A 14,833-nucleotide genomic window follows, 5' to 3' on the forward strand; every position below is an offset into this window, starting at 1 on the left:
ATGTGCAATAATAAAAAGCTGTCAATTATAAAATACGAATATGAATGTTTTCACTGCAACGTTGCTGAACGTACACAAATGTCCTTTAATTACATCATATTTCATCTCCAGATTTGATTTGCCAGTTTTTATATTGAATTCAGCCCATGGACACGACAGGCCGGCACACTGAAAGACAAATAGCATGTCTTTTATTTAAATTTGGACTCATTAATTTCAGATTTTACAGTCTTAAATAAATAAAGAATAAACAGATGCATTTGAAAAGGCTTACACGGGGAAGTTATTCTCTGAATAATAAAAAGCTTTCCGGGTCGCACCTGTTTCTGCCTCACAGCCCTGATTGTGGCGCAGATAGCATGCAACATAAAAAATGACTCTGGTGTCACATGGAGAACTTCTCTTGCAATATCGGCAAGTATAATTAAAGAGAGGAGTTCATCTTTGTCAATTAATATATTCAAACTCAGTAATGAATCTCTTTTAATCTGATGCGTGGAAACAGACCAGCAGTAATTACTGGCAACATTAAAATTAGAAATCCCCATTTTTGGTGGCTCGCTCAACCACCGGCACCTCTGAATTCACAGGCAGTTAACGCTTAAAGCAGCTCAGGCTTGTGCAGAAGCCAGAGCTCGGCTATTTTTGCACCTCTTAATTAACCCCAATCACCAGAACCTGATAAAAGAGAAACTGGTAATTAAAACTGCTCAAATGGAAAATGTATGCATGGCACAATATGTGTCACAGCTGCTCGAGTTTAAAAGTACGGAATCGACTGAGCGGGTTTGCAGACTGTCAGGCCTCTCTTGAAAATATGCTTTCTACATGGCTATTAATACATGACTCCTCTCACACTCTAGAGCAGCCTGAGGAGGATTTAAAGACAGCAGCATTGTCTGCATCAGTGGTAAATATCTTAACCTCCTTCCACACTTCAGTCCACCTACATATGGTGATAAAGTAGACGAAATGATAAGCTTGTAATTAAAATAAGGAAGAAAAAAATCCAAGATAAACTGAATTAGAAGAGTCTGATTTTCATATAAGCAGCTTGTTTTCTGTTATTATTATAGAGTGTTGATGGAGAAGGAAGGAGAAGGTCAGGAGGTCATAGGAGAGGGCGCCACTGTGGTGCTGCACGAGGAAGTCAGGAGCGGCAGAGACATGTATGAGGACAGTGAGGCAGGGTTGAGGCGTGCAGCAGGCGTGATAGATGGGTTCAATGTGGGAGTGGGACTACATCGGCTGTGAACATCTTCTTGTTCGCAAAGGTCAGGCAGGAGTCTTTGTGGGCTATGACGTTTGCAGAAGACTTTGTGGTGTGTAGGGAGAGCGGGGAACAGGTGGAGGAGAGCCTGGAGAGGTGGAGGTATGCTCTGAAGAGAAGAGGAACGAAAGATAGAATATATGTGTGGGAATAAGAGGGACAGTGAAGCTGCAGGGAGCAGAGGTAGTGAAGGTGGTGAACCATCCACACCGCACAAGAGAGGTGAAGATAAGAGTGCAGGCAGGGTGGAGTGGGTGGGGATGAGTGTCAGGAGTGATTTGTGAGAGAAGGATAACAGCAAGAGTGAAAGGGAAGGTTTACAAGATGGTAGTGAGACCTGCTGTGATGTATGGTTTGGAGGCGGTGGCACTGACAGAAGGAGGCCGAGCTGAAGATGCTCAGATTTTCATTGGGAGTGAGCACGCACATATATTTGTATGTATATATGTATATATATATATATATATATATATCTATATATATATACATATATACATATATATAGTTTGTTCATTAAAAGCTGTTCGAAACACTTTAAAACACTTGTCCGTTGCTACAGATCCACCCCTTTTTTTCTCCAGCAGTTTCCCACAGAGACACTTGATCAAAATCACAATTTACAAGTTTGTGCGTGTTTTCCATAGAGGGTCACGTCTCCCACGAGGCTCCTTTTCCATTCAGTTTCTGGGGCATGTAGTAATTTCCATAATACATGAACGTGTTAAGGATCTAATCAATATTCCTGGTTTAGCTGAAGGATGTAGTAGTATTTTTACTTTACCTCCACACCATCCTCCACCTGCCTGCATGATGAATACCCAGGCTTCCGGTTATGCAAATTCAACTCTGCCAAGCTTGAAGAAGAAAGGACTCTAATACTGGCTCAATAAGAAAAACAGATCACCTTCAAAATGGTATTTACTACTAATAATATTTTTTTGTCTAATAATGATTAAGATTTCTGCAGTATTTTATGTGATTTAGCCTTCTGAACATCACCGTAAAAGCTGCTACGCATCCACTTTGATTGGCAGCAAGTTTGAGGATTATAAATTGTAAATGTTTCTTGGTTGCTAGGTTTATTTAATCACAGCCAACTGGTTGTTGCTCCAACCTTGTGAGTTGGACTCAGGCTTACAAATATTCTTAAAAAGTCTTAAAAAGCTTAATTTAAAATGACATGTTGTCCAAAGCAAAACTGACACCAAAGAGAGAAGGCAAGAATAGATCAAAAGATATTAAGTACTCTAAGTATTTGCCAGATGTACAGCTACATCAGGTGTGTTATCAGGTGTGCTGGCCACTTTGTTAGGTACAACACGTCACCTGCCCATTAATGCAAGTGTCCAATCAGCCAGTCACATGGCAGCAATTTGATGCATTTAGGTATGTAGACACCGTCTACAGTCTGAAGTTCAAACTGAGTATCAGAATAAAAAGGAAAGGTGACTTTGAATGCAGCATGGCTGTTGGTGTTACATTGTCTGTGTATTTCAGAACCTGCTGATCTGCTGGATTTTCACACACATCCATCTCTGGGGTTTACAGAGACTGTTCTGAAAAAGAGAAAATATCCAATAAGCAGCAGTTCTCTGGATTAAAATGCCTTGTTGATGTCAGAGGTCAGAGGAGAATAGCCAGACTGCATTGAGCTCACAGGAATGCAACAATAACTCTGGTAACCAGGAGAAGAGCATCTCTGAATGCACATGTTGAACCTTGAAGCAGATGGGCTAATGATGGGCAGATGGGCAGTAGCAGCAAGAGAGAGGCAAAAAACAAAGGCTGAGAAACCTTTATAACCTTTCAATACACAAATTGACCAATACAGGAAAAATAAAAACACAAGTCACGTAAAGACTTCACTAAAACTAGCAACTCTGGTACTAAGTACTTGCAACATACGTTATTATTATTATTATTATTATTATTATTATTATTATTATATGTAAGTTCTGACTGACTTACTCACACACTGAAAGCAGCATTAGGTGCTTGTACTCTCTTTCTCTGCGGGCACGTGACTGGTTTGGGGGGATTTTTGTGGATTAGACCGCTTTAAGTGTATAGAACAGACAAATAAAACTAGAATATTGTGTTTAAACGTAGCACAAAGCTTCCCACAGGAAGGGGGATACAGAATGAAATGATAATCTGTGGCTTCATGACTAAAAGCAAGCTCACACTGACATTTAATATGATTTTATAATTTTACAGTCAGTTTAAAGCAAGAAGAAGCACCGACACAAACTATAAATTATTATTCTTCAGAATGAGGATTCATGTGAAGTGAAAATGTGAGGTTACTAGTCTAAATACGCAGAGCCAGTTTTGAGTTTCGAGTTAAACCCAGCAGCAGGCCCGTGAAACAGCCACCAGCCGTACTGAAAAACGAAGACGCAGCAAAATGTGAGCGAAAATTTGCCCATCCTTTCATGCACTTATCCCCGTTTTACCTCAGAGCCATTTCCTCTGTAACTCGATAGGAAACCGTAATGCTTGTAATAAAGTGGCTCACAGAGTTGCTCGGAGGAAAGTTTTGCAGACTTGGGACACTCCAACGCGCACACTCACGCCCTCTGGCTCAGTGTGTGAGGTGCCACATCGAAACGGAACATAAGTGTCGGAAAGTGCGCATCATGCTGCTGATCCTGCTGCAGTTGTTGGTTTTTGCGTCTTGTGCTCCTCCGCGATGCGACCCGAAGTTTCGAGGTAAACTTTCTGCACTTTTTGCGATAACAAACTTTATGCTGATGTGCGCATCTGGACCGGCCGCGCAAAAACTGGACAGGACGTCACGTGCAGGCTGTGGACTATTCTTGATTCAGAAGCTCATTTTTGTTCAATTAGACTTGTGAAAAATTCTTGTATATAACTTTAAAAAAACCTAAAGCTACAGGATGAGTGAGCTGAATTAGATGGTGACAGATCTAAAGTCTGACAGATGGTGTTAATGTTTTAGATGGAAGCAAGTTTAATGAATACGATTTATAGTCGTGGAAAATGTGATCCTCGAGGGACTTAATGATTCTTTGTACACTGACTGGCTTTATAGAGAGTTGTTGAAGCGAGCAGTGTTCTGTAGGCCCCACTGTAGCATTTACAAAAACCACCCTGCCATCTAGTGTCTACTCAGTGTCAGCTAATGGCATGCTGGTATGTCTTGCAGGACAGTGCAAGCCAATAATAGAAGAAAAACGTAAGTACCCATGGGCTTAAAGCAAGAAAAGTGTCATGCATGTGCTGTTTGCTATCTTGCTTTTCTGTACACTTTCTAATTTCTAACCAATCAGTTTTTTGTGCCTCTAACACTGGAAAAAACCAAGCCTCAAAGTCCCCCTTCTCCCCCCCCCTAATATGCCAAGTGACTGCAACAGGACTGTTTTTCACAACAAACAGGAGGAGATTATAAATGATAGTGGGTGTAGTTTTAGTGGAATCTGTCCCCAAAGCCATAAAATCATTGAGTATTTTTAGATGATCGATGGCAGCATGAAATATTCAAATTCTAATTTCCAGAGATAATAGAAATATTTAGGACTAGATGATTGAGGACGGCACAGTGAAGCTCATGATTAAGCGCTGCAACAGATGGAGATACACGTCTTGATCTGTTACTTTCTAAGCTGATCCCTGATCTGTCTTCATTGTGGAATTTTTCTACTCAGCCAAATGCACAGATCTAATGCTGTCCTACTGCGATGACATGCCCTACGCTCAAACCATGTTCCCAAACATCCTCGGTCACAAGACTCGTGAGGATGCTGAAGCTGGCGCTGAGTACCTCCTCATCAGCGTGGCTGAATCTCTGCTGGGCGGAGATTGTAACCCAGAGATTCGCATGCTGGGCTGCTCGGTGTTGGCCCCACGTTGTGAGAAGGAGAAGGTGCTGAAGCCGTGCCGCAGCACGTGTGAAGCCGTGCGCAGAAGATGCAGTCGCACGTTTGACAAGATACAGATGGCCTGGCCCTACTTCCTCGACTGCGATCGCTTCTTTGTCAGCGACCAAGAGGGATGTTATGACCCCCTGGAGGGCCTCAGAGGTGAGATATAATCACAGCATACTGTCATTATGTTGACCTTTGTTGACCTGAATTGGCCTTAGTCTTGGCTGTGGCTGATGACATCCGTGTAAATGTTTTAAATACTGACATTAGCTTCTTTTTTCCACCTGAAAAAAAGAGCAACTCAAATAAAAAGCAGGCATGAAAATTTCAGCAGTGCACTCCTTCTCCTAAACACATTCTGAAGGCATCTGGTTTGCAGAGATGCTTATGTGGCTCACTTTAAGATATAGCCTAACTGGAACGCCTTACTTCCCCTATAAACTGTCACTAATCCTTGATCCTGTGGTTATCTTCTGGTGTTTTTATTGGCAGTGGCTTTATAAACAACCCACAATGAACCACAGAAAGGCACACATTGCTAAATCATATCTTGCCCAAATAGCTGAAAAGTCTTTATAGTAAAAAACAAAACACAAAAACAATAACAGACCCAAATATGTATTTTGCTACCACTCGTTGCATCTCCATGTGTGAACCAGATGAGCGCGTGAACAGCAGAAACTTCTGCACAGACACATGGAACCAATTTGAGTAGTTAAGTTGTGTCATTTCAACATTTATAGACAGTATAATGTGTACATTTCATGAAGTGTATGCAGGTAGTGCTTTTTAAATTGTTCCAAAACTTTCATGATGCACAGTCTGGTAGCAGGTTAGCCTGATATCAGTGTAAGAACTCCAGCTGTTCTTCTTTCACTGTGTATCATATTAGGACAGTAACACTCACGAGGGCGATTAAAGGCCTGCGTTAACAGTGTTCTCCTGAATGCACCCTTATAAACATAACTATATCATCTTAAATAATAAAACAACAAGCTGTAGCAGATACTACAATGCATTCTTAAGTTTGGACTCCCCTCACGGGCCTCTCAGTTCTTTGGTCCGCTGCCTGACATCGTCTTACTCCTTTATTTTGCAGCAGTGAAGCTAACTTTACTTCTATCACTCAGCACAATAAAACTTAATGTTTGTAGGCAGACTGGGTCAGTGTTTGTGGCGCAATGTGATGGGTTGATTTCCTCATGTGGCATTTAAAAAATCCTGATAATATTAAATCTTCACATTACATAAATGTAAAAACATAATTCGGGTGCGGTATACTAGGGACCGATATTGGCTCATATCAGTATTTATAAAGGCCGATAAATAAAAATTTTGAAAAAGTGGAAACGAGAGAAACAATCAACCACAACATGATGTTACATAATTTATCCACCAGAGGGCACTCAAATGCAACAACAAGCTGATCCAAGCAGAAGCATTAGGTAGTGCTAGCACGAAACTTAAGCGAAATAATTCGCAAACCTCAACTCTACTAATTTATTTCGCCGACCTTCATCAGAGGCTCAAACACAATGGAGGTCATACTATTTATACACAGAGGTGCATCTTCTTCAGATTGAATGAAAGAATGAAAGAAGACTTCATTGTCAACAAGGATTCTTAAATAACTACAGATAACAAACATGATGGGAATCTGTTTGGGTTTTTGAAATCACTAAATATCTGCATCAGTCTTAAAATTTAAAATTTCCATATTGGCCAAGCATACACTATGTAATCTTCCACTTTCTATTGAGATAAATTATCAATACAGTAGTGTCAATTATCAATATATTTATAAAACATGCAGTTGGTCTTGGGTTGTTTTTCTTTGTACTATGATTTTTTGTTATATGATTGTCTTGTGCTACTCTGTGTTTTCCACCCTTTAAATTGTATCTATGCAAAGACATATTAGGGAAAAAGAAAGGGCCTCAGAGGTGTGAGTGCACGTACCATTTGGGATGATTTCTCCACAATATGACGCGCAGGAAGTGTTTACATAAACCATCTGTAGCTTATAATGTAGCCAGCAGCTCTGTGTTGCAGTCATAGATGTTAAAGTTTTTGTATAATACAGTTTTACACTGCATAAATCATGTTTTTTAAACCAGCAGCGAAAGGTTTTACAGCCTTTCTAGGTCTGGTCTCAGCTGGTGTCAGAAATAAGTGTGAATCCTAAAATCAGGGCAGACTTGTACAGACTTTGGGGGAGGGGCGGGGTGGCAGTTGAAATAAACACTTCTAACTAATTATAGATTTGAAGTGCTTCAACTTTTTCTCCTTTAGATTTCTGTTGTAAACTGCAATATTTATACCCTGGAAAACCTTACACAAATAAGGATAGTACTTCCATTTGAGGTAGGTGAGATAGAACAAGTCATTGTTAAGCCAGCTTCACCTAACAGCCCCTAAAAAGAGGGTGTTAAAACCCACTGTGATAATATAATAATAATGGATTGGATTTATATAGCGCTTTTTCTAGGCACCCAAAGCACTTTACAATACCACTATTCATTCACTCTCACATTCACACGCTGGTGGAGGCAGCTACAGCTGCCCTGGGGCAGGCTGACAGAAGCGAGGCTGCCATATCACGCCATCGGCCCCTCTGGCCAACACCAGTAGGCAAGTAGGGTAAAGTGTCTTGCCCAAGGACAGGGATCAAACCGGCGACCTTCCGGTTACAGATGCGATTCCCAACCCCCTGAGCCACGGTAGTGTGTCTGTTTTGGGACCTTACTCTGTGTGCATACATAAAAAGCTGGTTGTGGGATGAGCAACAGAACTGGCATTGATTAAAAAGATGAGCTGGAGTGGTGAAGGGTTGCAAAGCAGCTTGCAGAGCAGCTTGCAGATTTCCAGTAACTATGCTTGTCTCTACAGGGCAGGAGGAAGAAGAAGCTGCTGATGGCCTGGATATTCTACTCACTGCGGACTCTCCTGACACTTTGCAGTTCACCTATCATTCCAACACTGACCTGATCAGTGTCTTAAAGAAGACTGAGGAGCAGTGCTCCGGCATAGCCCGGACCTACAGCATAGGCCGCAGTATGGAGGGCAGAGAGCTGCTTGTGATCGAGTTCTCTAACAATCCCGGAGAGCATGAACTACGTAAGTCAGGCTCCTCAGTCTTCATAAGGTCTGCTTTCTTTTCTCTTACAAATGTAGGTAAAACTTAAACTTGGCTCTCTACATACAGTTGAGCCGGAGGTAAAGTATATTGGGAACATGCATGGAAATGAAGTCCTTGGCCGCCAACTACTCATCTACTTGGCTCAGCACTTGTGCTCAGAGTATTTGCTCGGCAACGAGCGGATTCAGACTCTAATCAACACCACCCGCATCCACATTCTGCCCTCCATGAACCCCGATGGGTATGAGTTGGCTGTTTCCGGAGTCAGTGACAATAACTACGATTTTGAGCAGGTGAGCTATTTACAGTTACAAGCAGTAAATATATTGATGTGCAGTTTGAGTCAATAGTTAAGTAATTAGTAATGCATGATTCCCTGCACAGTGCAGCAGAACATCAGCTCTTTAAATTGATGCCCATGAGCACGAAGCCAAACGCTCACCTTACAGAATATATTGTAGTCTGTTATAGTTGAATGGCAATTTCTGGATGACTCATACTGCTACTATCTAAAACACATATTATTAATAAGGCAATAATACTTATTCCTCAGGAGGATCAAAGATATGATTCTTGGAACATCGGCCGAAATAACGCCCAAAACATCGACCTGAACAGAAACTTCCCCGACCTGACGTCCATCGTTTACAGAAGACGCAGACAAAAGGGCTACCGCACCGACCACATCCTAATCCCAGACTATTACTGGTTTGGTAAGGTACAGTATAAATCCTTATCCATATATAGTGAATGACACTGCACATACTTTATGAAATAACGAGCTGTGCTGTTGCAAAGTTTGCCTCTTTACAATAAACTGACTTAATCAGTTAGACCAATAAGAAGTGTTAATGCTGAAATCCAGGTTGCACCAGAGACCTACGCTGTCATGAAGTGGGTCCGCTCCATCCCGTTTGTGCTCTCCGCTAACTTCCATGGTGGAGACTTGGTGGTGTCTTACCCTTATGATCTGTCCAAACACCCATTGGGACATGAAATGTTCTGCCCAACCCCAGATGATAAGGTAAAAAGGGTTCTTTGGGAAACTTATAGAGTTAAAGGATAGTTTGTAATAATCAAAAACAAAGTGAAACCTAAACAAACCCTAAAAACCAGAAAATATAAAGGACCTCAATTATTACTGTCATCAGTACAGGTATGAACATGTAGTATATGTTTAGAGGAAGCTGGAAAAAGAATAGACTGTTGACTGTAACCACAGACGTTCTGGTTATTTGATTTGCCTTTTTAATCTTTTAACATCTACCAGGTAAATGGTGGGTCAACCAATGCTAAACAAGCATAAACTACAAGATGAAGAGCGCGTCTCTTAAACGTATTAGTTTCACATAAATGGTTGGACGTGTTAGATGTGAACCTAACCTTAATTTAATTGCATGTTTAATCCAGTTCTCAGTGTATATATTCCCCTCTTTCTCAGTCGACTAATCAGATCATGCATCCATTGGACGTAAAACGTACAGCTTATTGCACCAGCACGTATTTGCTCTTATATAACTATCATTAGCTTACAGCTTGAAGTGTTTAAGGTATATTTTAACTAAAAATAAAGACAAGATGATAGTTTATTCAAGTTTAATGAAATCTGCAGATTGTTTCGTTGGAGTTTAATAAACTCAGTCTCGTCTGCTCCTTGCTATCTAAAATATAACAGGACACCGGAGTATATTCTCGAGCATCTCACATTTCTGATAATCAGTTGTCGTTTATTCAGCTGTGTAAAAACTATAACTTTATTTCTCAGCCAAACCGATTTACTCAGGAACAAATAAAATACTAAAAAAGCCAAACAATAACATTTGTAAGTTATCTAAGTGACTTATATATGTTTAACCTGAGTAGCGAAAGACTGCGGTGGGTTTGAAAATGATTTGCCGGGAGTCCGGTGTTCTCACGGACTCTAGTGAGCTTTGCCCCCGGCTAGCTATCGAGCTAGTGGGTAACAGACGTCTCCGAAAACGTTGGAGCACTTTTGAAAATATGCGGTGTCTTGATAAACTGAGCAGATATTTGAAGTTTCCACAGCTGCATTCTTGCCTGAAAATATGTTAAACTTTATTTTGTGACCCAGAAAGAATAATAAGAGTAATATTAAAACTAACTAGCTGCCGCCATTGTTGGCAACTGTGCTGGTCCGCGCTATGAATTCTGGGACACAGCTTCTTCTTCGGGGTTTAACGGCAGCTGGCATCCTTGTACATGCAGTGCTGCCATCTTCTGTTTCAGTCCGTTATTACACTCTTAAATCCTGCTACTTATTCCTGCGTCTTTTGGGATCTTACAAAGCTTCAAACGACGCGTCGACTATTAAATTAGTCGTCGATGATTTTGATAGTCGACGTAATCGTGACTAGTCGACTAATCGTGGCAGCCCTACTTGACTCCTCCCATTGCATCCTAGGCCTCCCAACTCACAAGCAAATAAAAGAGGTGAGGATTCCCTTGGAGCGAGGAGCCGGGGCAATGGGGATTTTAAAAAAAAAGGAGAAAGCCTTTTTAAAGCAGTGTTAATTAAATGATACCTGACATGACTGTATGATAAATATAAACACAAAAGATACACCAGTGCATCCTTTGTGACCGAGTGTGCATCCTCCAGGAGTGCACACTGCTCTATACTTTTTCCTACAGTCACTGGTCAGTTCTGAAAACCTTCTACACCCTTATATTCTTACTTTATGCAATATATCAGTCATGTTTTAATGAGTTAAAGGCTATAAAGTGAAGGACCCATGATGGTTTAGACTACAGCTACTACAACTGTAACGGGACTGGTAAGTAAGGTGTAATATTGAATATTATTTGCAGTGTGCTCCCATAAAACACTTAATGCAGTGACATGCCTGTTTACTGCTCTTTGAGGGAAGGTAGGAAGCAATGAGTCATTGCTAACAACAGAAAACAGATGGCAAAAAAATAGGACAAAACATTATTAAGATCAGCAGACTCTGATTTTTTATTTATGCTTGTTGCCCCGGTAAAACCCTGTGAACATGTGGTTTAAATCAGTGGTTATTTTTTCATCTGAACAAAGGGAGAAACAGTTAACCAGTTTTACATTTTGCAGGTTTTCAAATTTATCGCAGCAACTTATGCAAATGCCCACGAAACCATGTCCAATGAAAACGCACGCTGTGGATCGTCTCGTACTCAGAGTCAGAAAGGGATCGTTAATGCAGCTCAGTGGTCCAGCTTGGCAGGCGGTGAGTTTGGGGGGGGGGCACAAATCCAGAGAAGTAAAATAGATTTCTGAGTCAGGAAGGAAAGTGCTGTTGTCTGCTGAGTCTGCTAGAGGGTGCTGTAAGACCAGTTATGAACCTGTGAGTGTGTTTTTTGGATTTTTGTTTTTTTGTGGTCAGGAATGCAAGACTTCAACTATCTCCACACCAACTGCTTTGAGGTGACTGTGAATGTGGGATGTGATAGATTTCCCCCTGAAGAGGAACTGGCCTTTGCCTGGCATGAAAACCAAGAATCTTTGCTCTCATTTATGGAGACAGTAAGACTCTTTTAGCAGATATCCTGATTTTTGTTGGCATGGCAGTTCAGCACATGTTAGCAATAGCATACTGAATCTCAAGTGCGATGAATGAAATGATCTATTTGTAAACAACTTTCTTGGGTGTTGGTCCTCAGGCCCATCGTGGCATCAAAGGGATTGTAAAAGATGAAAAGGGAAATGCTATAAAAGGTGCCAGGATATCTGTCAGAGGGATACAGCACGACATTACAACAGGTAATAACTATCACCTGCTAACAAAACATACGCCTTTACAAAATTTCATTTAGTTATGACATTAGTTTTGTCTCTTAGTCAATTCTTAAGCTCTTTATGGCCAACATGATTTTTATTCAGTAATTCAGATATGTAGCATCTTAAATATTAAAAAGATATGAGCTATAAAGGCAAAAAAGGCATTTTGAGGTAGTTGTCCAGTATAAGTACAACTTCCTGTGTCAGGTTCTTCATAAAACCTATATTAAGCTCATAACAAAGCTCAATAACATCATTGTTTATTCTGATCACAACCTTCCAACCACCCTTCAACCATGTTATGAGTGTTACTGTTGCACAGTAAGGCACTCTACAACTTTCCTTAAGGTGAGATGCGTTTGGCCACAAATTCAATAACCAAGTGAGAATCTGAGAAGCATCGTATGTAAACACCTTGTTGTGACAGTAAAACAAGATTCAGCATCAAGTAGTCACTAACAGCAGCACAAAACGTATAATAATTGACAAATCTCAACTTTTTTGTCATATTGTCTGAGTAATCTGTTTATTTTAGTTTATTTCTTGTGTTGAGAAAGGTAAACAATTTCTGATATATATGGTTTTTTTTTCATATTGCCAAATATCGGCACTGGTGTCTGTATTAAAAATCCTATCTAGGTTCTCGAGGTGGAAGTATCTGGAAACCAAATCAATATCTTACTTCAACTAAAGTTATTAAGGTCATTGCAGTTCTACCAAACACCTACTCCCACAGTTTGTATTACAGGGTTTCTGCAAGTTGTGTAAACCCATCTTGATGTGTAAAATGAACATTTCTCTACAAATATATTCGTACTCATGTACTGTGTATTCATGTTGATTATAAGCCCAATTAAAAGCCCAAATACTCAGCCTTTCTCTCCCTGCCCTAGCTGAAAATGGAGACTACTGGCGCCTCCTCACTCCTGGCATCCACATAGTCTCCGCCTCTGCGCAAGGCTACACCAGAGCCACCAAGCAAATCCAGCTGCCCTCTCGCATGAAGACTGCAGGCCGGGTGGACTTTGTGTTGCCGAAAGCGCCTGTGAACTTTGACCCGCAGGAAGAGGACTTCTCATCCTACGACAAGTTTGACCCTTACAACCAGTACCAGCACTACACCCAGATGGCTGATTTGAGCCAGAACCAAGAGGAGAGAGCAGAGAAGCCCTGGTGGTGGAATTACTTTGCTTTGCCTGGAGTACCTTCCCCCACCTGGCTGCTGAAGCAATATTAGAGCTTTAACAAGAGAAGCAAGAAATGAGTCTGTCTTTCTACATTATGCAGAAAAACATGGAAGTGTTACTTTTTACTGATGCTACTTCTGCTTCACAATTTTGCCTTTATGTGCTGTGTCTGGTCCGAAGCCCACACCTGAATTATAATGTAAGCGCCTTACAAGCTTTTGCCTGGACAGTAACATAACTTTAGTTAATGGCCACGATTGAATAAAAAACACGTTAAAAGATTTGACCTGCAGTTTTATAGCACTATTTCACCTGAACTGTCGATATTTTTCATGAATTATTGGCGTATTTAGACCTGACCCCTGACTACTTACAATTACCAAACACAAGGTTTCTGATGGCCACTAGGGGGCAAGCTAAACCAACATCTGGCTGAAGTTGCTCCAAACGGTGGTTGCTCCTCAACACAGTGTGCAATTTGTGAAATTGGAGTAAATAGACATGTCATTGAGAATAAATAGTTCTGCATTCATTTCTCTCATTAGTGAGCGTAAGGAAGAATTTGGTTTGTGATATAATCTGTTATTTAAGCGATTATAAAAAGAAGTTAAAGGTTTTACATTGACTATAAAACAACAATTTACTCATTATACACAACTCTCATGTGTCCAGGATTCTGAAAGTGTTCTCATAGGCAGCGCAGAATAGTAGTTTTCAACTTTTATCATTTTTTTATGCTATTTAGATTTCATGAGTCATGATTCAAATTCAAAAAACACTTTATTTATTCCCCAAGAGGCAATTAAAAACACACCAACAGAACATCAAACAAACATAAACATGAAAGCATCAGTATATCACTGAGCAGGTCAATTATAAAATATAATATTTTATAATTATATTATTACTGTATTACTCCTAAAATGCATTCTTAACCTAAAACCCCTCCACGTGTAGACATGCTGTCCTGCAATAATCTGTATGTCGTTCCACCAAAGAGTGACTGGCCTTCATTGCTGAATAATTGTTAGACACTTGATGAAGTTATATTCTCCACTTTTCCCACAGAAAATAAACCAAACTTCTTGGAGGGATCCTGACCTCTTGTATAGTTTATTTACAACCAAGCCCGGGGTAATCAGTTGAAACGTCTGTCAGTGTTTAGGGTGTATTGCATGTCGACCTTCTTTAGAGGACGAGCGTTCGGTCAAATTAGACCTCATTTCTTTTGGAGTCCATAAATAGTGGCAGACAAGTGCATTACGTAGACTTGTCTACAAACAACAATGGAGGAATAAGCAAGAAGTGCTAAGAAGATAAAGCTATGTCTTTATCTTCTTAGAAGGCAAATTTGTTACAGTTAAAGAAAAAACAAAACATCCTCAACAACAGAATTTCACAGAGAAAACCACCAAATGGACACTAGATCCCAATAATGAAAAGTAGCCCAACCAGAGTAAGGCATGCATTCGCATTGGCAGCCCTGGGGTCCAGTGAAGTCCCAAATCCTATAAACAAAACAGCTCTTAAGAATTTTTTTATGAAAGGTCATGAAAGAAGCATGGGAAAAGCAAA

At 40.4% G+C, this 14,833-nt stretch overlaps 1 protein-coding gene across 1 annotated transcript; it reads left to right on the top strand.

Annotated features, from left to right (window-relative positions):
• The first annotated feature begins 3,815 nt into the window (after nucleotides 1–3,815).
• On the top strand, nucleotides 3,816–13,790 carry LOC101485803 (carboxypeptidase Z). Its single transcript, XM_012924662.3, has 11 exons — nucleotides 3,816–3,982; nucleotides 4,440–4,469; nucleotides 4,939–5,313; nucleotides 8,047–8,274; nucleotides 8,363–8,589; nucleotides 8,850–9,014; nucleotides 9,162–9,320; nucleotides 11,385–11,520; nucleotides 11,677–11,816; nucleotides 11,954–12,053; nucleotides 12,965–13,790. Exons 1-11 carry the CDS (start codon nucleotides 3,910–3,912, stop codon nucleotides 13,306–13,308), a joined length of 1,977 nt encoding a protein of 658 aa, XP_012780116.3. The 5' UTR covers nucleotides 3,816–3,909; the 3' UTR covers nucleotides 13,309–13,790.
• The last annotated feature ends 1,043 nt before the right edge of the window (nucleotides 13,791–14,833 follow it).

This window comes from Maylandia zebra, linkage group LG3 (genome assembly GCF_041146795.1).
Source record: "Maylandia zebra isolate NMK-2024a linkage group LG3, Mzebra_GT3a, whole genome shotgun sequence".
NCBI lineage: Eukaryota > Metazoa > Chordata > Actinopteri > Cichliformes > Cichlidae > Maylandia > Maylandia zebra.

Bases quoted from the DNA above. Each gene is read 5' to 3' on its own strand.
- LOC101485803 (XM_012924662.3), top strand. From the start codon at position 3,910: ATGCTGCTGATCCTGCTGCAGTTGTTGGTTTTTGCGTCTTGTGCTCCT. The intron at 8,590-8,849 runs GTGAGCTATTTA...CTTATTCCTCAG, and splicing joins ATAACTACGATTTTGAGCAG to GAGGATCAAAGATATGATTC. The intron at 12,054-12,964 runs GTAATAACTATC...TCCCTGCCCTAG, and splicing joins ACAGCACGACATTACAACAG to CTGAAAATGGAGACTACTGG.